This window comes from Xiphophorus maculatus, chromosome 20, assembly GCF_002775205.1.
Source record: "Xiphophorus maculatus strain JP 163 A chromosome 20, X_maculatus-5.0-male, whole genome shotgun sequence".
NCBI classification, from domain to species: domain Eukaryota; kingdom Metazoa; phylum Chordata; class Actinopteri; order Cyprinodontiformes; family Poeciliidae; genus Xiphophorus; species Xiphophorus maculatus.
Genome location: NC_036462.1, coordinates 30339900 through 30361967, shown reverse-complemented (window position 1 = coordinate 30361967; position 22068 = coordinate 30339900). Strand labels below are relative to the sequence as shown.

General features: G+C 40.5%; 1 protein-coding gene across 5 annotated transcripts in view; it reads right to left on the bottom strand.

Annotated features, from left to right (window-relative positions):
* The window catches only part of LOC102222696 (semaphorin-3F-like), an 81494-nt gene extending 62569 nt beyond the window's left edge, over positions 1 to 18925 (bottom strand). For 4 of the 5 annotated variants that reach the window (XM_023324832.1, XM_023324834.1, XM_023324835.1 and 1 more), the window contains exons 1-2: positions 18436 to 18924; positions 16223 to 16381 (exon numbers count right to left, since the gene is read on the bottom strand). In XM_023324832.1, coding sequence (XP_023180600.1) covers positions 16223 to 16343 — 121 coding nt within the window. In that variant the 5' untranslated portion in view covers positions 16344 to 16381; positions 18436 to 18924. Of the gene's footprint in view, positions 1 to 16222; positions 16382 to 18435 lie in introns of all 5 variants that reach the window. The other variant, XM_023324831.1, reaches the window with a different exon arrangement.
* Between the last annotated feature and the right edge of the window lie 3143 nt (positions 18926 to 22068).

The window sequence follows — 22068 nt, the reverse complement described above, 5'->3', positions numbered from 1 at the left end:
ATAGCGCCTTTCAGCCAAATGCAACTCAAAGTGCTAATCAAATCGTTTATACTACAGTCTAAATTGCAAAATAAGGCAATGCTAGACACCATTGAAACTAAAGGCAGATATTCAATAGCATGATGGCGTTACAACTGAGTGTGGATTTTTGTCAGACGAGATTTATGACATGCCAAGTGCATTTATTGTTCATAGATTTATTGTGCGTAAACGTAATGATTTTCCTCCCATGAACTCATCGCACCCCCCACTAAACCAAGTGTATTTCCCGGTGACCTTAAATACATGTCAATGTGCACAAGTGTGAGTGGTGCAGGCAGTGAGACATCTCTGAAACTCAATCCCCAAGTGACAGAGGGTGAGAAATTACCTTCACGTTAGAGACCAGAGGGGGGCCGTGGCCTTGACCTCCTCAGTCAGGCACCTGACCTCCTAACTTGACCTTTCTGAGGAACTCCCCTATACTTAATGTCTGCAGGGATCAGCACATATATGGAGAAAAGCCCTAAACAAACGACTACAAGTACTTCTGCTTGACAGCGAGTACATCATTCAGGCGTAACACGCACTCATCACAATTCTGCAATAATTGTGACTTGCCAACAAGTCACAACCATTCACAACCCGTGATGGACTTTTAAGTATAATTAGTTGAATTTCTGACCATTACATGTTCCTTTAGTGTGTCACTAACTGTATTTTTGTATACAAGGGCAGTGGATTTCACAATTCTTTAGTATCTAACTCAAAAGATCTGAGGTTCTATATCTTCTAATTGAAAGGCTCCCATCTGGTTGACTTAGTCGCTTAACCAGAACAACTCAGTGTCTAAGACACTGAGTTCTTTTCACAAGCTTTAAAAAGGTCCATTAAAAGTGATAAAGAATTGTCATCTCATAGATTAAACGTGTTGGCAAAATATGTACAGAAAGAGTGAAGAGGGATGTGAGATAGATGGCCTTAAGGCCTCCGGCTGCAGAAAGGGAGTGCCTCTACCAATCAACCATTTTGACACTCAAAATAAGTAACAGAAGCAAACAAGTGAGAACTTGGCTATTTGTGGTTGAGACTGAGCCAAGCACCTTGTAGGCCCTGAGCCTGAAGGTAAAGGGCGGGGTGGAGGCAGGGCAGACATACACGTTCAAAGGCAAGCTTAAACTGCAGCTTAAATACCGAGCTTTAAATTACTAATGGCTAAAGGAGACGGAGGAGGGGAGTTCCTTAAAGTTTTGTGATGTATTCCAGCTAAGTTGCACAAGACGTTATTTAAAATGAAGATGAATTTACCAAAAAAGGTAATAAAGACTGAGCAATTTTTTTTCAAGCGCCAAAAAGTCCAAAGCAATTCTAAACCTATGTGCAATAGATCATCATCATTAGAGTTGGCAGACATTGACTTTTTACTCTCCAGGATTCTTAATACATTTTGGAGAGGGTGGGGCAGAATCAATAAGGATGGATGAACATTGTTTTGTCTTTTAAAGAGGATGAGCATTTGGAAATATATCAAATGCAATAAATGGTGGTGGTTTCACATTCTACATCTTTTAAATTCACTTGGTGTGGTCCAAACAAACATGAACAGCACCACCACCAGCAACATTCAGTCAAAGCTAAAACCACGTTCCCATAAGTGGTCTAAAACGTTCAGAAAACCCTCAGGAATGGACTGACAAGTTAAGCAAAATGTTCGCTGTGACTCTTTACAAGAAGTGGGTTAACAGAGGAATAGAGATGTGTATTTTGACTGGTCTCCTCTAGTTACCTAAGTTTAGCGCTGTGATTTAGCCTGCTGGGCCAGTTCAACAAATGACTTGCTATAAGCTCTGAACTGTTCATGGTTGATATGTAGGTCAGAAAAATGTAGGTATTTGACTGTAACAACTCCAGTCAAGACTTGAGGTCTCTGTTTTATTAGCAATGAGTGTGAGTGGTTTGCTGTGAATAATTAGAAACCTCAAAGCGAGGGTCTGCATACATCCATACATGGAAGTAGAGAGGTTCCAAGGTAGTAAATTTTTCTACTAGATGCCAAGAGAATTTACAGTTCCGTGGATAATGAAGATTAAAAACCAGTCTTAAAGGAGGATAGTGGGAGTGGACGGAGCTGTAAGTACAGTAAAGAAGAATGTAGGTGAATGGTTACATCCCAAAATTTCACATTTCATTAAGTACACAAAAGAAAAATTAACTCTCTCCTACTATCTAAGGTGCAGCTTTGCATAAGAATTTACAAGACATTGCTGTCTATGAAGCGTAGATGTTCTGTGAGGACGGGTGCAGGTATGAACCGGATACAATGGTTCACGTAATCCATCTGGTCTATTATTGACTCTGACACCCTACTCTGCCACAAAAGAAACTCGAGTGCTAAGAATACACAATGTCCAACAGCAGGGGAAGAGCAGACACAAAGCCAGGCTGAGACATCAACCTGTTCAGCCAGTCTCCACTAATGCCCCATTTCTTTACAGGTGAGACAAGATGAAAGTCCTGCAGGAAGTCTAAATAAAAGCCGACCCGCCTTAGTGAATGGCAGGTGTGTAGTACACAATGAGTTCTCGCTTCCTATTTAAGAGCCGGAACTGGAACAAAACTGTACAATAGACTATGAGAAATGACGGATCAAAAGTTGCCGGATCAGAGGATAGAAAACATATATCTTGAGCCATTTGGTTAGTATTTTCCAACTGAGGGTGGGGGAGGGTGGGTCAGATGCAACGACATTCCTGTGAAGGTCTACATGGACAGACAACACTGGGTCCTGTGTCTCCTTGAGAGGGGACTCCGGTTTCCACTGATGAGCCACCGACACCCTGAAACCTGACTCAGGAGTTTGTTCAGCAGGTGAAACTATCATCTAAAAGGGAAGATCCTGCTCTCATCGCCACATAACCCTGTATCTACAGAGTCCGGAGAGAGATCGCGGATTTCCTTTGCCAGGAATTCCAGACACCAACATCTCTGTATAGTTACTGATGTGCCGATGCCAGAGGAAAAGGAAGAATCATTAGGAAGTGGAAAACAGAATTGCAGTTGGAGTATTTACCTTAGGAGCAAAAATTAGGCAGGCATATGTCTTGTCAGCCTCTTTCACAAAACGGATGCCTTCTCACCGTCTTTGTGATTTCCGATAGGTCTGAAGCTAGAAGAGACGATGAAGTTAACCTGCCGAGGCAGCACTATAAACACTGACTTATGTAAGGGTAGGTAAGGTCTATGCCCTGAGGGTCAGATGTATCAATAACAGATAGTTTATAAAACCACTCAGTCAAGGGACCGTAGGTGAAAACACACCTTTACTCAACACGGTTTTGGACACATTTATGTCACCACAAAGTTTGCATCATTTTTGGAAGTTCCCATCTTAGAACTTTTGAACCCGTTATTGAGAAATTGTTTATCCATTAAGGAAGGAAATTAATATTGATTAAAAGGTTGGTAATTTCATCTGTTGGGTTCAGTTTTCTTCATTCCACAATGAGTGAGAATAAGAGCCTGCGTGCTTACAACTATAACGCCTCCATTCTCCGTATGTTGGGGAAAGGCAATCCAAGCACTGATACTACTTCCTCTTTTATCAAACATTAGGACCACCCAAGCAAGCTGTGATACACTTTACAACCTTGCTGCCATATGGCATTGGAAGCAATCGGAGCAAAGTGCCAAGTGGCTGCACTCTATACCAGCAAAACAATGTCTCAATTCATGGACCACTATAAAGAAAGGCTTGTGTGTGCTTAACGACCACGGAGAGGAGAAAGTAAAGCCTCACCGCGTCAGGTGGGAGGTGCAGGCGGAGGTAAAGGTTGGACAACATCGCAATGAGATGACCGTGGTTTTATTTCCAAAGAAAAACTGGCACCTTTGGATGGGATGAATCATTTTTCATTGGAGATCATCGTTTGTCTTCGTTTAAATTCATCCATCTGTTAGAAGCAAGTCATTGTTTTTATATCAGGTCAAGCAAAAGATGAAATGTAGTTGAGCAACTTGTACAATAAACATAATGGAAAAACCTTCAAGTCAACAATCAGAAGCTCATATAAGTATCTATATCATGTAAATATTTCCATTCTGTCATTAAAATCCAAACTTGAATGGATTTTAATAAATTTTCATGTGACTACACAAAGTTTAGTCACTTTGTGACTAACACAGTAGAAAATCCTTGAAAGTGAAAGGAAAATATTTGTTTTCAGAATTTCATAATTAAAAAATTGGACAAATGTGAACCTCCCTTTACTCTGATGCTCCTAAATAAAAGCCAGTGAAACCACTTGCATTCAGAAGTTCCCTATTTTAGAGGTGAAGGACTTTGAATAGCTTCGCAAGGTTTTAAGAACTTGCAGTTTGAATGCAATGCTACTTTTAATTTTCAGTTCATCCCAATCAGGACAAGGTGCTAACTGGTCTGGAAATAAAATGTAATCACGGTCCTATCAGTCTCCCACCAAAGCAGGGGGCAGAGTTGAAAGCAAACAGGGCCTCACAGGGAGACAGATAATCAATCCCCGATTACTGACCTGTCGCGCTGTGGCTATTGGACATACAATGTGTGCTGTTCGGAGATTGCCTCTGACTGCTCGACTGAACATTCACTCACGTCTGGTCTTCGCTAACCTCACACTTTATCTTAAGGAAATTTGAGGGAAAATTAATGAAAACCTCAAAACGTTTAGGTTTTGATCAAAACACCTTTGTTTAAAACTGGAATAAAGACTCATAAACACCTCCAAACTCTTCAAAAGGCATCTTTCAAGTTGTGTACACCAGAAGATAGAGTGCGTTTCGGACTGGAGATTGGAGCACAGCCTTTTTTTGATTTACGCACACTCCTCTCTACACCCACTCAAATTCTACATGTTTCAGTCTCGCAGTTGAAAATGGCCTCTGGCCGTCCAGCTCCTTCCAATTAAGACAGATGGGTCACAGAAGAGTGCAAGCTGCTGGGGACCAAGCTGCGTTTACACTTAAATCACCCTCACTACCCTGCCGATTGCTTTCAGTGGCTAACCGCGGTTCTCTGAATGACTTCTGTGGACCCACCGAGGGAGGAGAGAGTTTAATGCTAAAAATAAGTCAGCTTAGCTGCTAGACACACTGAGGTCTGGGACATGGCCAGAGTAATAGAGGTTTTCAATGATTTCAGTCGTAACTCTTCTCTATTGTACGGACGCCGTCTCTGACCTTGCAAATAGAAATTACAGCCAATCACCAGCGGTAATGCCAAAATGCCGGGGCGGTGGTTTGACAGGTTTTACATTTGGTCATACAATACAGGAATAACAGAACCAAAATAATAGTGATTCAGTGTGGTGAGATCTGCACAAGAAATGGTGAGCAGAGGTTAAAGAGTGCACATTAATGACAGTGCATTTGCTTTTAAGTGCTGCGACAGGAATGCAAAACACACACATACACACAATTGTGTTTCTCACTCTGAAGTCAGACAGTGAATACAGAGTAAACACTCAAGACTTAAGCCTCAAAACTGCATACTGTCAACACCGTTAAGGTCAGCTCGGGGCTAATGTGAACCTCCGAACAAAGGCAAAAGTGACATCATGGATATATGCTGAGAAAACAACAGTAAAAACTGTTTAAACATTTACCTGCATGTCGTAGAGCGGCAGTAAAAAGGCCAAACCCTAAGCTGAATTCACCAACAATTATTTACTAAGCAGTACTATTTATAAATCCATTTATTTCTATAATTTTTGATAAAACCTAGAAACCCCCTTTTTTTTAGTTTTCATAAAAAGAAAAAAAGTTTTAGTAAATCTCAAATTAATTTTAAAGAATCTGTAAACGTTGTTAAGAACAGTTGATATTTGTTCTCTCTACATATTGCAGCTCTTAAGATTATGTAATTTTAAGGTGACCCTACTGCCAAAAAACAAACTTCAAAGGCAAATTTTTATAGTTTCACATTTAGCAAAAAAAATTTATACCGAACATTAAATACTCTTCAATCAAACCTGAACTGGATAATTATTTCATAGATGTTTTAAATTATGAACTAAAGATGCTCAAATGGATTCTAAGCTCATAAAAATATAAAACAGCATTTTTAAAGACAGAAAGCTTGAACAAATCTCTACTAGTGGCTAACAGTTAGCAAATAGCAAGGTTGTTTTAAGAAAAAAATATTTTAAAAGCTCTGGAGGCTTTTGTGTTGTCAGCCAGTTTCATAAAAAGTCTTAATATCTGAATCTTAACACCATTTGGAAGCTTTGAAGCACATGCTAACTTTCGCTCTATTAGATGCTCATGGTTTGTTGTGGTATTCTCACAGTACTTAAAATTCCTTTCATTTTTTTGAATCATTTTGTCATTTTACAATATTTTAGCTTTTTGCCATTCCGTGTAGCACAATAATAACACTGCTAGATAATTAGTCAGGCTATCTGCTTGAGGTAGCTAACTTGCAGTTTGCCACTTGCTTGCCAACTGTAGTTTTAAAAAAAGAATAGCCTTTAAGATGATGTTAAATCCGTAAGGAGCGATGGTTGGGACACTATGAGAGTGTGTGTTTATCCCGAAGGCCTATTTCTTATGAGAGAAATGTTTATTGTCGCATCCTTATTTTAGCTAGCCAACAGGTAGGAACAAGCTAACCAACAGGTGGGGACGAGCTAGCTAACAGGTACGGCCAGACAAAACTCTTTCTGGTTTCTCACTCATCACAAGGATTTTCAAACAAGCATGACAAAAAAACTGAGTTTTTGAAATTGTAATTTTAAACCCCTTGATAACTGGCCCACACCAGTCTCAATATAGGGCTCATAATAAATGTTTAAACTTCTTCACCAGACCTGACATCAACTAGATGGCGCTTCAAATGACCCATATTTGGGTTATTCTGTGGCATTTAGCTACTTCTTAAAAATTAAGTGATTATTTTTATTTAAAAATTTACGCAGAGCCTTCTAGAAACAAGACTTTCCAAACCTACTGGCTGCAGTAGGTTTGGAAAAGACAATAAACTGCAGACTTTGTCAATGGGTAAAAATAGAAAGCAACCATTCATAAAAAGGGAACATGGATGGGATTAGAAATATTTGCAATACCAATAAAGCCATGGTTGCTTTCTCTTACTGCCACCTGCACTGCCATGTGCTGACCCACATACATGTGTCATCCCAGTGGATTTTGGTCTCACGTGTGCTTGGTTACCAGGCGGAGGACGAGGAGGAGAAAGAGGAGAGGATGTGAGTAATCCTTCTGATGTTATGGCATTTAAAGGACTTTTCCTTTGTACTGACAAAACCATGATTTCATGGTTGTGGTTGTGAATGAAGTCGTTTCCAATTTTATTAACACCAAGCCAGAGGGAGGGGAGAAGAGCACAGCGTTAATTCTCCCGTGCTCTTTGTGGAGCAGGACGCCGCTCCACCCTCGGCTATAGAGCTAGTCTTTGTGGCTTTTCGGAGTGGATATTTTATGTTTGCTGAGATTCATGATCCTGTGCCTGTTTATTCTAAACTGGTGCTTACCTGTTGCCCGTTTGTCTAAGCGGAGTGTGAAAAGCTCCACGCTGAAGGCATTTATGTAAACAGCTCCAAAAGGCTAAGCTGCACAAAGTGGATGCACTGGGAGTGGAATCGCACTCCTGGCAGTCCAGATGAGGCACTGGGTTCATGCGAGGTAGAAAGCTTACAATAGCAGAGGCATAATAGTGGATTTAGATTCAAATCTGCTTAATGCACGAAGTCGCATATGTCATAGCTGGAATGTGGGCCAAGAGCAATGATGTCACACTCTACACACAACCTGGCATGGCAAAAACTTCCCCCCGGGGAGCGATTTTTTATTTTTTCCCATTTAGAAAATGTCATGTTTTCTTTGCCTCACAGTGTGATCCATGAGGAGGAATGTGAAAAGAGAATAAAAAAACAGAAAAAGAAAAGGTGGCACATGTAAATCAGTCAAGCACGTAATGGAGCCATGCTACAACAACCCCTGCATGACTGGGGAGTCCCAGAGAGGCGAGTGCCTTTCTCATGTTAATTCAGCGATTCACTGTGGTGATGGGAGGCGAAACAAAGTGGGACGATCTGGTGGCTCTAAATTTGTATCAAATTAAATCAAGAGTGATGTCTTTACTGCTCTGTTTCGGGGCACAGAGCAGAAAGAATGACCATAATTGAGAGGAAATTTTGACCTCGTTTCCAGGCACCTGGTAAAGTCATAAAAAACATTACAACACATGAATATATTATGTATAAACTGGTGGTGACAAGGGATGCACCGATCCACTCTTTTCACTTCCGATACCAATATCTGAGATGTAGTATTGGCCAATACTGGTCCGATATGGAATAACAGCGCTGAATTGACTTTCTTTTTTTTTTTAAACACAGACATAAGTGTATGGAATTACAAATTCATTTCTTATCTCTGCATACAACACACTTTAATACACCAATACCTTCACAAGCTTGGTCAAACTTGTAAAACAACAAAAACAACAGATGTTTAATTGGTTCAGTCAGCTCAATTAGGAGTATAAAAGCCAATGAAAAATAGATCATAAAAAAACTGAAGCTGACAAAAACAATAGGTTAACAGCCTTCATCAAACATGCAAAAATAAATGCAACAAACCTACTTCCAACTGGTTCAGAAAGTGTAGATAGGAATTCCAAATACGATGTATAATAATGAAACATGACATCGCTCAGAGCACAAAGCATAGAATTAGACTGAGTAGATGTCTAATGAGGAAAACATGCTCACGTACGGTCTGTGTGTCTGGTACGGCAGTAGCACATCCGCAGACAAGAAGGCGCTCCAGAGGGTTGTTAGGGCAGCAGAGAGAACCATAGGCTGCCCCCTCCCCACTATGGAACAGATTTACACTTCCAAGCTCCACAAGAAAGTTTTGGACATTTTAAATGACTCTTCACACCCTGGCCATGGTCTCTTCCAGCTGCTGCCATCAGGCAAGAGATACAGAGCAATAAAAACCAGGATAAATCGCCTAAAAAACAGTTTTTACCCGATGGCAATCATGGCACTAAATTCAAAGGCATAAGAACTTCTGCTCTTGACACCACTTTGTTAAAAATGTAAATTCTGTTGCGACACCTCCAGGCGCTGCAACCATCTTCTGATATCTATTTATTTCTTATTTTGTACTATTCATTTCTTTATCTTTGTATTTTATGTATATACACATAACCTGCATCTTAACTCGAGTCGAGCAAATCTCAATCTCATTGTAATCTGTTGATGACAATGACAAATAAATCTTATCTTATCTTATCTTATCTTATGTGTCCTTATGTAATGGGCACATCGTCACAGATACCCGATCTAGAATTTTTTTCAGCATGGGGACCGATACAGATGTTAATATCTGATTGGTGCATTTCTAGCGGTGACCATTCTCTGTCTGAAACCGGTTACAACAAATTAAACTATCAATCTCTAGTCATATCAGATCAGTATTGAACTTTATGGCCTGGATGCAAAACGCAGAAAAGAAAGACTCCACACTACCCTGCACATACCTACCCCACAGTTAAGACATGGTGGTAGCATCATGATATAGGGATGGTTTTCTGAAGGTACAATGGGGCTCATCAGAGAAGATGGATGGAGGTAAATATGGGCATTTTGAAAAGAAACAAAAAAAAAACTATTAGAGGTTGCAAAAGATTATAGACTGGTACAGAGGTTCAACGTTTAGCAGAATAATGACCATAAACGTACAACCAGAGCTGCAGTGGAATGACTTGGGATCGCCAAAGTGTGTCACTGCTTCTAATTCAAAGAAAGACTGACCCAAAGCAGTCCTTACAATCATTTTTCTATTTTTTTTTCAGTCGAGTCCAAAATAATTTGCAAACTGGATGCCTCTGTTTAATAAGGAAAACATGCAAAATCAATTTAAACTTCAGATCTGCAATGATTCAATCAGTCCTTTCCAAACAAACTACTGACTACTTTATTTGTTTAATTAAATGATTACAAGCTCAGTTGTTGCGCAGGTAAAAAAAACAAAACAAAACTTAATTTAGTAAGTCTGCACACCACTGGCTTACATCAAAGCATATCCATATCCAATGGACCAAAGTCAAATTGAGAATTTGCTGTGACACACTAAAATTGCTGCTCACAGACACTCCGCAGCCAGTCTGACTGAGATTCGTCTGTTTTAAAAGCAGAACTGTCTACCACATTCGTCTGAAGATGCACAAACCTGGTAGGAACACGCGCCCAAAAGACTCGCAACGCTTAACAGCAGCGACATGTGGTTCTACAAAAGCAATGACTCCAAAGGGCAGAGAACAAATGCGCACCACACATTTAGGATTTTATTACCAAAATCGTTTTCAGAAACAATGCTGACTTTTCTTTTTACTGCACAATTATGCACTACTTTGTGTTGGTCTATTTCATGAAATCGCAATAAAATCCACTGATGTTTGAGACTCGCTTTATAAAATGGAAAACTTCTCCACGGATATAAATACTTTTTAAAGCCTTTAAAACTGCATTTTTTGTTTTTCGCCCAAATGGTTTCTCTAGAAAGTTGCTTTTTTTTTTTTTTACTCTGATCAATGAAACAGCTTTCACCTTCTGCAGCGTTTTGACGACGGAGTGCAGCAGAAAAGCGCTTGAGCAGCATTGAACTGATGGTCCTGCATTACTTTGACTTTGCAGAAGTTGTGGATATGTATTAGCTGCAAGACTGGGCACAGCTCAATAATCATTAATTAACTAACTACCTAATATTTACAACAACAAAGAAAAACAACAGGGCTGATCAATTTTACCTGTGTGAGATAACTGGTTCACTTTCAGAAACCGAGGTCTGTTAAAGCCAACAGGAAGCAGCGTAATGCCATCCGTTGGCGCCGGAGCTTACAGGGTAATCCCCGTGTTTGTTTTAGCCCCCAGCATGCCGACGGTAAACACATCATGGCTGACACTGGGAACGGATTTAATTGGCTTGTTTAAAGAGGAAAAAAAAAGATTTTAAAGGCACAAAGCTTTATGGAGGGTCATCGAGTTTGCTCTAGTCTAAACTGTCTTTTTGAAGGGGAAAAACTAGTTAGCCCTCTGCAGGGTCCAGGTAGGTTTTTTTCTTTAATATGAGAGGCCTGCAGGTCCCTGGCGACAGCGGACCTCTCTGTGAGTTTGCTCCGCTCCCTCGGCTTATTGGAAACACTGTTTAAAACCGAGGAAGCCTGTTCTCTCTCCCCTCAGCTTATTGGGACAGAAGACGTGATAAGCCTGAACAAAGTCCAGTTCCAAGATTCATCTGTCACTTTTTAAACACGTAATCTCATTAAAATGAGCGTAAACAGGCAAATTTTTATTGCGGTTCCTATGTTCGCTGAGGGTTTTTATGGGTGGTGGTTCTATGTAAATAATAAAAGGTGTTTTCCTGTCATAAAACAAAGCCTGCGCAGTTAAAGCAAAGCAATTAGGCTTCATGATTTACTTTGCCTGCTTTTAATAGGAAAGTGAGGGCTTCCCAGATGGAGGTCACGGTTCTTAACCTCATCCCTCAGCTACCGAGTTAATCAGTTTGGAACATGTGTTCAAAACAACCCTGAGTGGCACAAGCAACTTTCACAATGACAACTGTTGCCTTTTCTATCCAGAGCAATCAATCTTGACTGACTGAAAACTTGTGAACCGATAACCAAGATCCAGTATACGAGCTTAAAAACATAATAATAATAATAATAATAATAATAATAATAATAATAATAATAATAATAATAATAATAATAATAATAGGTTCAAAAACAGCTTTAGGGATCAGCTGGTCTGAGATTCTCAGGATATGATAAAGTTTACATTTATGGTACGAGTACGACGCAAACTCAAAATGAAATTCAGGATGAGTTGGGCCAAATTGTTTGCTTGATGATTGGCTTGAGCTTCTGTGGTTCGTCTAATAAGCATACAGTACATCCAGCGCATAGAAACCGAAACGAGAATGTGCAACAAAGTCATCTACTTGGTTAACACAAGTCTAAATAGAGGAGCGTGCAGCTTAGAAGTTACACCGCTTATTTAAATAATGGTCTAAAAACAAAAGCAGTGAAACGTCACTTAAAATAATATGTCGGGTTTACTTCAGACTTGGGCCTATTATTAATCTTAATTAGTCGGATCGGGCTCAGACACAAAGCCAATAGCCTCAGGTCGGTTCGGGTCGACCTTTTATATTCTATTTTATTCTATTTGTAGGCCTGATCTAGACTCTATGCAACAACCTTGAGTGAAAAATACTTACGATACGTTATTAACACCTCATTTAAAAAAAATTTAAAGAGTGATGCGGATCATTTAAAGACACACATCTTCCTCCCGCTATTGATATATTCTATCACGTTTACAATTGTATTATTCAAAAATATTTTAACATAAATTGCTTTTTTTGTTGTTGTTTTGATCCATAAACCTTAGCAGAAATGCAGAACTAACACCATCTGAATGAAATACTACCTTTCAAGTGCTAACTCACCCTTTTAGCTGATCTGCTCTTTATAAAGTAACATATACATTTTGCTGATATTCGCAGCGTAACGAGCCCTGCCAACCTGCAGATGGCCACTTAACGAACATGCTGCTCACAGCTCGCCAACTGTTGCTTTACCAGTGATGGGTGCCGCTCATTTGGCTTCCACACCATGCATTTCCACATCTATCTCAACCTAAAATATTTCTATATAGCTGAATTTATATTTTTTTGTAAAGAAATGAAAAATGTAGAAGCCCTCTTTCAGCAAGCTGACCAGCATTGTGCAGCAATTATCCTACAATGAGCTGAGCAGTAAAAGGTTATAATATTCCACGCAATAAGAACAAACTGTAAAATTAGATATCAATTCTATATGTTTTTGCTTGAATCTAAAGCAATATTTGTTTACTTGGCTACCAATTATTCAGTAATAAATTAACGGTAGCTCCTGTTTTACATTTTTCTTCTGTTTTTGTGTAAATGCCACCACATTTACAGTGCTATGCTCGTCTTCATGTTGTACTGCATTGAAGCTCCACCTCAGACCGCCTTTTTTCCCCCAAACAGCTCAAGCAAAGAGGAAAAAATAAACTAAACTTAACACCTCGCAGTTGCATCAGGGGAAGTGCAGCAAGCTTGCCAAGCTAAGGACAACACGGGCCTCTCAAAAAGCAATTAAGGCAGAGAGAGCCATTTTATTGAATGGAGAGCAGGGAGTATTCCTCTGAGAGAAGCAGCAGCAGTAGACTGTGAAATTCATATTGACTAGAGAGGCAAACACACACAGGTAAGCAGCAGAGTGGAGCTTTATTTCCCCCTTCTTTAGTCCACCACTATAGTCTGCTGCTTTCAGGTATATTCAGAATGATTTTGGACATCAACCAAAATTGCAGCTCCTTTAATCAGATGGCTCAAAGATTAAAGAAAAAAAAGGGCAATAGAACCCATCTCTGTAAGATAAACACTGCATTAGGCAGAAATGATATCTGTTTTTTTTTTTTGGTTTGTTTGAAATCTGCTGAGCTCTGGACATGTGCTCACTGAAGTGTTAAATCCCACTTGATTAAAGCAGGAAAACACCTTTAACAATGAGCTGTGCCAGTCCACTTAATTAAGTCAACTTGCACTACACCAAGGGAGCTCTGGGAAACGGAGAGCAAAGCAAACAGGGCGCTCCTGCCTTTTCTCTGGATGCTAATCAAAGACTCGATCGGTGTCCTGGGGACAACACTCTGCATGACGGATCCCTGCAATATGCTCTCAGTAATGCCAACCCTCACCCGCGCGTCACGGCGAACCCCCGGAGGATCCCTGGAGAACCTCCGGAGAACCCCCCCAGCGATGTGTCTCTTCTAATCTGCTCCGCCGCTGAAATGCACACACACCCACGCAGACACGTGAAATACACATTTGCCTCAGCCTGACGGAGGGAACACATAAAGGCCCAGCGGGTCGCCGCACGCTCCTTGCTGACTCGCCAACCTTGGCGGTGCAAGTACTGGTTTGTGCAAGGCTGCTGCACTTACAACAATAACAATAATCGTCACAAATATTCTCTAAGAGAGAATATTCACAATCTTAAGGAGTCATACACAATCGCCTTTGTGTCTACTTGGTCATTGTGTTTTTTAATTGTTTGTGGATTATAAGCCAGAGGAAGCATCTGGTGGTTATTACAGAGCCTGAGGTCTGGGTAGTAGGGGGACGGTGGTGACGATGGGGGCCTTACAGGAATCTAATGATTTGTTTGCGGTCTGCTCAGTGTTGCTCCGACGAGGCTGTACAAGCTATTCCCACGCAAAACCCATCACAACTTGGAGCCACAGACTCTGCAGTTAGGCAATGTGTATCGTCACTCATTCAAGCAGCAAACAGATGGAAACGCTTGAAAAACATTTGAAAATATTCACAATCCATTGAACTTTTTCACATTTTGTCACTTTTATGTATTTAATTGGGATTTTATTCAAGAGACACAAACTAAGCAGTGCATAGTTGTGCAGTGAAAGAAAAAGAATGCAAAATTTGTAGAAGATGGTTACTCTGGAAAAAAAAAAAGAAGTTTGACATGCGTGCCTCTAAATAAAACCCAAATAAAGGTTGTTGGCTTCACAACGACGGAGAAAATTGTGGCAAAGTTTACAGCTGGCCTGGTAAAAACCAGCCTCTTGTTCCAAGCTTTGCTTCACCCAGAGCGTGTGAACCATCGGCTATTGAGAAATGATTGTTTGCTGCACTCTGTTGACGCATCAAACGATTGGATCAGATTTTTTCCAATTGCCAATGGTTGACCATGACATACAGTACAGACCAAAAGTTTGGACACACCTTCTAATTCAATGGGTTTTCTTTATTTTCATGACTATTTATAAGGCAAGAAATCCCACTTATTAACCTGACAGGGCAGGTTGACCTATGAAGTGAAAACCATTTCAGGTGACGACCTCTTGAAGCTCATCAAGAAAATGCAGAGTGTGTGCAAAGCAGTAATCACAGCTAAAGGTTGCTACTTTGAGGAAACTAGAATATAAGGGGTATTTTCAGTTGTTTTACACTTTTTTGTTTAGTGCATATTTCCACATGTGTTGTTCATAGTTTTGATGCCTTCAGTGTGAATCTACAATGTCAATAGTCATGAAAATAAAGGAAACTCATTGAATTAAAAGGTGTGTCCAAACTTTTGGTCTGTACTGTATGTAATGCGCAAACTTCATTGCGAAGGAAGCTACACTATAAAGCTTGCTGGAAATTGCGTGCACTGTAATCAGCCATCCCTCACTGAAAAGAAAGAAGTCCAGAGTCCTAAGTAGGACTGTGACATCTTGGCCAGCATTAACATGTCTTAAACATTCCTCTTGCTCCAACTTGATTCGCTCAACATTTGGAAGCGTGATCAACACGGACTGCGCGGCTTCTCTCCATTGCCAAACTACAACCTTAGGCAGACTACAAATCTAAAGGAACGCAGAAATTCTTGTTCAAAAACTCCTTTTGTTCACTGATTGGCCAGGATAAAGTGTAACTTGAGAAATTCGAGATCAACGGGACAAATTCCATACATAGCACTGATGGGAGATGAGAAGGCAGTGTGTCAGAAGGCAATGGTCAGGATAGTTTAAAGCAAGTTTAGATTTTAAAAAAAAAAACAATATCTCAAGCTTTGAAACACCTCACAGAACAGTTTCAATCCATCATGTGGACATGGAAAGTGTATGGTATAACTGCTAAGCCCAAAGGCACGGCTGTTCCTCTGCAGTGAAAGATTGGGCAAGGAGAGCATTAATCACAGACAGAACAAGAATGACACGGTAACCCTGGAGAAGCTGCAGAGATCCACAACTCAGGTGGGAAGGTCTGTCGAAGTACAACTATCATGTGAACCTTGGTGTGGTTACAAGACCATCGTGTTGAAAGAAAGCAAAAGAAGAAGGTAATAGAGAGAAATAGACAGAAATAGAGGCTTTTTTGCAGAAAAACAATGCACACAACCCCAACTTTGAAACCTGATGTGAGCAGAATCACGCTGTAGGGAAAACCTGTCAGAAGCTGAAAGATCACAAATCTTGCATTTACTTCCACTTCAAAAGCATTTATTGGTTTTTATTTTATGAGTGCATTAATTTGTGGTCGTATGGTAGCAAGGTACAAGGCCTAAGGGGTATAAATACTTTTATAAGGCATACCTGAAGCAAGCAAAGTTGAGGACAGAGAAGGAAGAAGATTGGATTCCTACCTTTGAAGGAGATAAAGACTCTGGGTGCGGCAACTACTTCATTACTGCTGATTTGATTCCCCGAAGTCAAGCTGGACAGCACCAGGAGGACGAGCACCGTCCACATGTCATCCGGCCTCATGGTGGACAAACCTCCAACAGCACGCTCTCTCTTTAAATCTGCAAAGACAAACACAAACATGTGAGAAGCGGAGATGCTGGCGCAACCAAGTGCTCCATAAAATCTCCCACAGAAAGTCTGGTTTTGTTTATCAATTTATGCGATGTGTCAAACCAGCGGCTCCCAGGGGCCCCATCGACTGTTGCTTTGGGCGGCAGAAAGAGAGCGAGAGAGCTGAGGTGCAGGAATGACGCCCAGATTTTCTTGGAGGCACCATAAAAACTGATGAGCCCTGACAAAGGGGAGCCAAGCTTTTAGCGATGTGCTTGCACTTCCATTTGGGAAAAATTATGTTTGTTTCCCAGAGTGTGACAAACCAGTGGAGAGAGAGCGCGCCGACTCTCCTGGGAGAAGCCTTCTCCTCCCCGCTCCGTCCAGAACGCATTCCTGCCTCATGACAGCACACGTGCTCTGCCGCTCCTGCCCTGTGATTACAGGTTTACCTAATGCCAGGTTACAACTGAGATTACTAGAAAGATAGAATTTTTGTTCTAAAATGTTCTGATTGGTGCAATCAAGACAATAAATATTACTTGTTGCAGAAAGAACTGGATAGCTGGGTTATAAATGATGAAAGAACTGACCGGCGCGCCTCAATAGTCTTGAAAACAACTCAGAAGGGAGCATCAATTAATCTTCAGGGAATGACTAATGGACACGAGGGATGATTGCTGATTCATAACTCATAGATCAACAAAAAGACTCCATTCCTGTCCTTGATTAAACTTCTTGGGGTTAGGGCTAATTGGGTTCATCCAGTCTCCAGTGTTTGGAGCCACTTTCATAGACCCTGGCAGATCTGCGTGGGCCTCAGAGACGTGGGTCGATTTATGAGCATGCTGCAGCTGTTTAAACCTCAACTGTTTACCGACAATTTGTTAACCGTCCAGCTGTTTATTCGGAGACAGAGGCCAAGTCCTTATTCACACAAGCACACAACATCAAACGGGGCGCTGCACCCCAAAACGACACCGTGGACTGTGTAAAGGACACACACACTTGCATTTTAGTAGAGATGCACCAGAGATTGGTATCGACCAATTTTGTTTCCGTATCGACTCCGATGGGCAGGGCAAACACTGAAAATTAGGATTTCTGTTTTGCTTGTTAAATGCATCAAAAGTAAGAACTCACACAATTTCCAGTTTCTAAACACGTCTGCAACCATATAGTTTTTATACACTTTTTTGATATTAATAGGAAAAATATATAATATTTGCAGAAAAGACATAACATCTGCTCTGTAGAGCAGTTCTCTAAGACTATCGCCTCTAACTCTGAGTCTATTTATCATAGTCCTAAGAAAAAAACAATGAAATCAGAAGGTCAGACCTAAAGGTAATCAGAAATCGGTATCAGCCGGTAAAAGGCTGATTGGTGCACTTGTACATCATACCACAAAGCCAACCGTATCTCCTCCCTCAGAAAGTACCATGCATTCAGAAAATATACCATCAAATTTACAAAGCACATTAAAAACCACATTTGTCATATCAATGTTTCATATCGTTTCATTTTGCCTGTTTAAGTTATTTTGAGACAAATAACATGTTGGTTGGTCAATGCTCGGTGGGTAGAGTTGCTTCCAATTTTAGAGACAATTCACAGCACTTCACTTGCAACTAAAATAGGAAAAACACAGAGAAAACCAGGCGGGATGTTTCAGTGTTCCTGAGAAATAAGAGCTGTAGACTGAAATCAGAGTGTGACAGACTGGCAGCCTTGGCCACACATGGGAGGCAGAACTGTAAACAGTCTGGTGTGGTATTAGAGCGCACAATAGACTGCAGAGCGATTCAACAAATACTCTCAAATTATCTTGTGGGAATCCATTCAGAAATTGATCAGAATCCATACTCTTATTTATTTATTTATTTATTTATTTATTTTATGGAATGAGATTATGACATATTGGAAAACATAAAACAAATATATTTTTTAATCAAGTCGGTGTTTTATACGCATTTATTGATTTTTAATTCATATTATATATAATCCATACCAAAAGAGAATAATTACAACAATAAGTGAATAGAAGTAAAATCAGTCTTACCTCACAGCTTTCTTGTAATACAAGTTCAGATCCAACCCTGCAAGCCACTGAAAAAGCCAATCCCAACAGATCGATCACACACACACTCTCTCTCTCTTTCTCTAAGCTGAAATCAATAATAATAGAAAATCCCTGCGCGGCTCTTCAGCGGCCCGTGTTGCGTTCAGGGGTGCGGTGGCGGGGCCGTCTGTGTACCTGCGCAGAGCGCGCGCGCGTTGGCCCCGGAGTTGTCCGCGAGCAGTCAGGGAGAGAGAACATAAAATGTTTCTCTAATTCATCATTGTCCGAGAGCGCGAGGCGAATACATGCTCTCCTCGCACGAGCGCAGCCAACATCTCGTGGGAGAAGTGGAAAAGAGGAAAGCGAGCAGAAAAGGTAAAAGAAAAAAAGTCCCCGCGGTGAGAGATAAGGTCCGACAGCGCGCTGTGCGTGGCGCGCTGGAAAGTTGGAAGCTCCTGTGTGCCTGTGGGGGAGAGGCAGGGCGCTAGCAGGTGGATGCGGAGGCCCATTTGCCTGTGAACACACCCACGGGGCGGGCTGGAGCGTACCGAGCCGCCCCTCGGTCTCGGTCTGCCGGGGAGCTACGCGATTCACCGCCGCAGGCTTTAGAGCAGCGCGTGCGAGCCGAGAGCAGCAGAGAAGAAGTCAAAGTCATCTTCACCTGAGGGATCCAATCATGTTGAGCCTCACGTGTATCTCACATTGATGAAGGCTAAATAAATGAATACTGGCTCAATGATTCTCGCTTTGTTACCTTTAAATAGAAGTGCTTTACTTTCAGAGTATTTACAATAAAATGTCCCAATTTTATTTTTAAACGCTTTTGAAGAATGGACTTCTTCATTATTTTAGTTATAAAAATATGAATTGTTTTTATTTAGTAGAACATTACTTTTAGGTACATTCGGTGCTTGGCTAGCATAAAATATGAACATGTTAAATGCTGTAGTATCAAGTGCATTTAAGCAAAACAATACTTTTTGCTGCCCTGTTAAACTACTACCACATTAACTAGTCAGGTTATCTGCTCCACTAGGCAGCAGATACTGATCATTAGAAATGGGTTGAAAACCGTAATTTCTTAAAAGGCAAATATCACATTTTGACCAACTAGTATTGAACATATGAAACACAAATAATGATCAGCCTCTCCATCGTTAATCTTAATAAAAGTGATTGAAACTAAACACGTAACAGGAAGCGAGTACCATATTTGCAAGATGGCTGATGATTGGGAATTGCAGTTTTGGATGCAAACTCCATGGAAAAGGAGTCTCTGTTGAAAACACGTTTTGACTGAAGTTTAAGTATTGAAGTCTTGGATTTAACGGGAAAAAATGCCACCCTGGAGGAAGACATTTTTTGTTGATAAGAGAAATGTAACTTACTTTACTGTCTGTTGCACCCTGAAGTTGTTTTCTGTTGCTATTTTACTAGTGCAGTCAATGTTAAAATAATTTTTAAAAAATGTTAAAACCCAGATGGGATGAAATGCAATGCCAGTCTTTTAGCTGGAGAGTTCTTTACCATGTGAGGTGCACATCTGGGAACTCTAAAGAAATAAAGTCTTCATACATCCCAGTAATAAACACATTAGATTTACTTTGTTTATGTTTAAGTGCACTTAGTTGAGTTTGGTTGCAGCTGTTTGTGAGCATAAAGTTTATTGGGTAAGAAAACGTGTTCTTTTTATAATGGTGGTTACTTTAATTCTAGATTGAATTATCCTGGCTATTGCCTTCCTACGGAATTCAACTCGATTCTCATTTCCCTTCAGTGCCCTGTCTGGGCTTTCTCCCATTGAACTGGATTTTTCTAGTAGAAATTCAACTGTGCCAATGAACAAACAGAAAGAGAAGTTGTGAACGGCAATGTTGATTTTCTGCGCTGTTTTAGAATCGTAGTCTGCTTGTAGTTTGGCAGTGGCAGCAGAGGAAGCGAACAAAGCATGTTGGCCACGCTTCCAAATATTGAATCAACATTAACAGCCATCTTGTTTGGCTTGGCACTCATCTCTTTGCAGTGGAGGATGGTTGTTTACAGCGCAGGCGATTTCCGGGAAGCTTCATAACATCGAACTAGTGCATTAGCGACTGGGTGAAATTTAAAACTTCAGAGTCCACGCCTCCAGCAAGCAACTGTTTTTCAATAGCCGAGTGTCCAGACCCTCCGGACGAAGCAAAGTGTAGAACCAGGGTCTGGCTGTTACCAGGCTGGCTTTAAACTCCACCACCTCTGTTACTGGGTTTTATTTAGAGGCGTCAGAGCAGAGAGAACACAGACGCACACCAAACCTTTTTGTACAGTGACTACCTTCAACAAATTTTGTGTTCTTTTTCTTTCACTTCACAATTATGCATTATGCTGATGAGAATACAAACACCAACATGTTACAGTAGTTATTGGATTCATTAATTTTCTGTTAGTTCTCCTTCCTCCCTCTGCTATCGTCTTTGACAGGAGAGCCGTTTACTTTAAATCACTCGCCTGTATTTTCACCGTCTATTTCCGTGACAACCAATGCATTACCATCTGCCACCCACACTCAAGGTGAGGATTGAACATACTCCTACAAGAACAGGCCTAACTGGTGCTGACATGAGTCCCCCCTCCCCAACCCCACCAAGTGAGTGGCAGTGCATTAATTAGACTTTCAAAAAGGTGTGTATTAAAAAAGATAAAAAGAACTTCCATTAACCTAAGAGTTTCATGCATAACAAGGTCTGCGCAGCATTACATCGACTTCTCTTTCTATTGAATGTTTGACTTGTCAGGTTTAGTTTAATGACTTGGAGTGCAGACAATGCAACAATTGCTAGGTCAGAGTTATCACAAATTAAAACTCTTATCTTATTTGTGCCCCGGTGATTTGGGAAAAATGGAGCAGAAACATCATTCGTTCGATGGCACGCAGGAAATGACATGAAAATTCCTAATTTGTTCAGCTATTCAAACACTGATTGGATGCTTGAGAGTCAGAGTTGGGGCCCAGGCAGAATTTCTAAAGCTCATTGAGAAAATTAAACATTTCCCCTCAATTTTAATCATTTTCCATTCAATTTCCCTTTGCACCTACATTATCTGCCTTTCATTCATTCTGGAGTCTTGGTGGCGAAACACCATTAAGCCCGTCAGGGAGAAGTGGAGGGAAAGTTCGTGATGTGTTTGGCTGTCGGCTCAATGAGGTCAAAAGGAGCTGCCAGGTTTCACTTTTCCTCCAAACGTATACAGCACTCTGCAGCCTGATTCAGCACAAAGGGACTTGGCAGAGGTCGAATAGCTTCAACTTGATTTCAAGTGGTCATCTTTCTATTCAATGAAGATACAGCAGATTCTCAGTGTCGCTTTGGAGATCTTTTCCTTTAAAACGTTTTTGTCTTGCTTACACCTTTCAGGTTGTAAAATAATGTTTTAAAGGGGCAGAAATATGTGTTTTACAGGCATTTCATTGAATACTTCGGTAACTATGTCATCTTCAGTTGTTATAAAAATGCTATTTAAGTATGACTTAAAAGAAATTAGACTCTGTTGGAATTGGAAAATCAAGGTATTTTAGAATGATTATTCTCACTTTTATTCAATAATTACTACATTTGTCTACCATAAATGCTGCTTCATATCTTCTGATTTTAT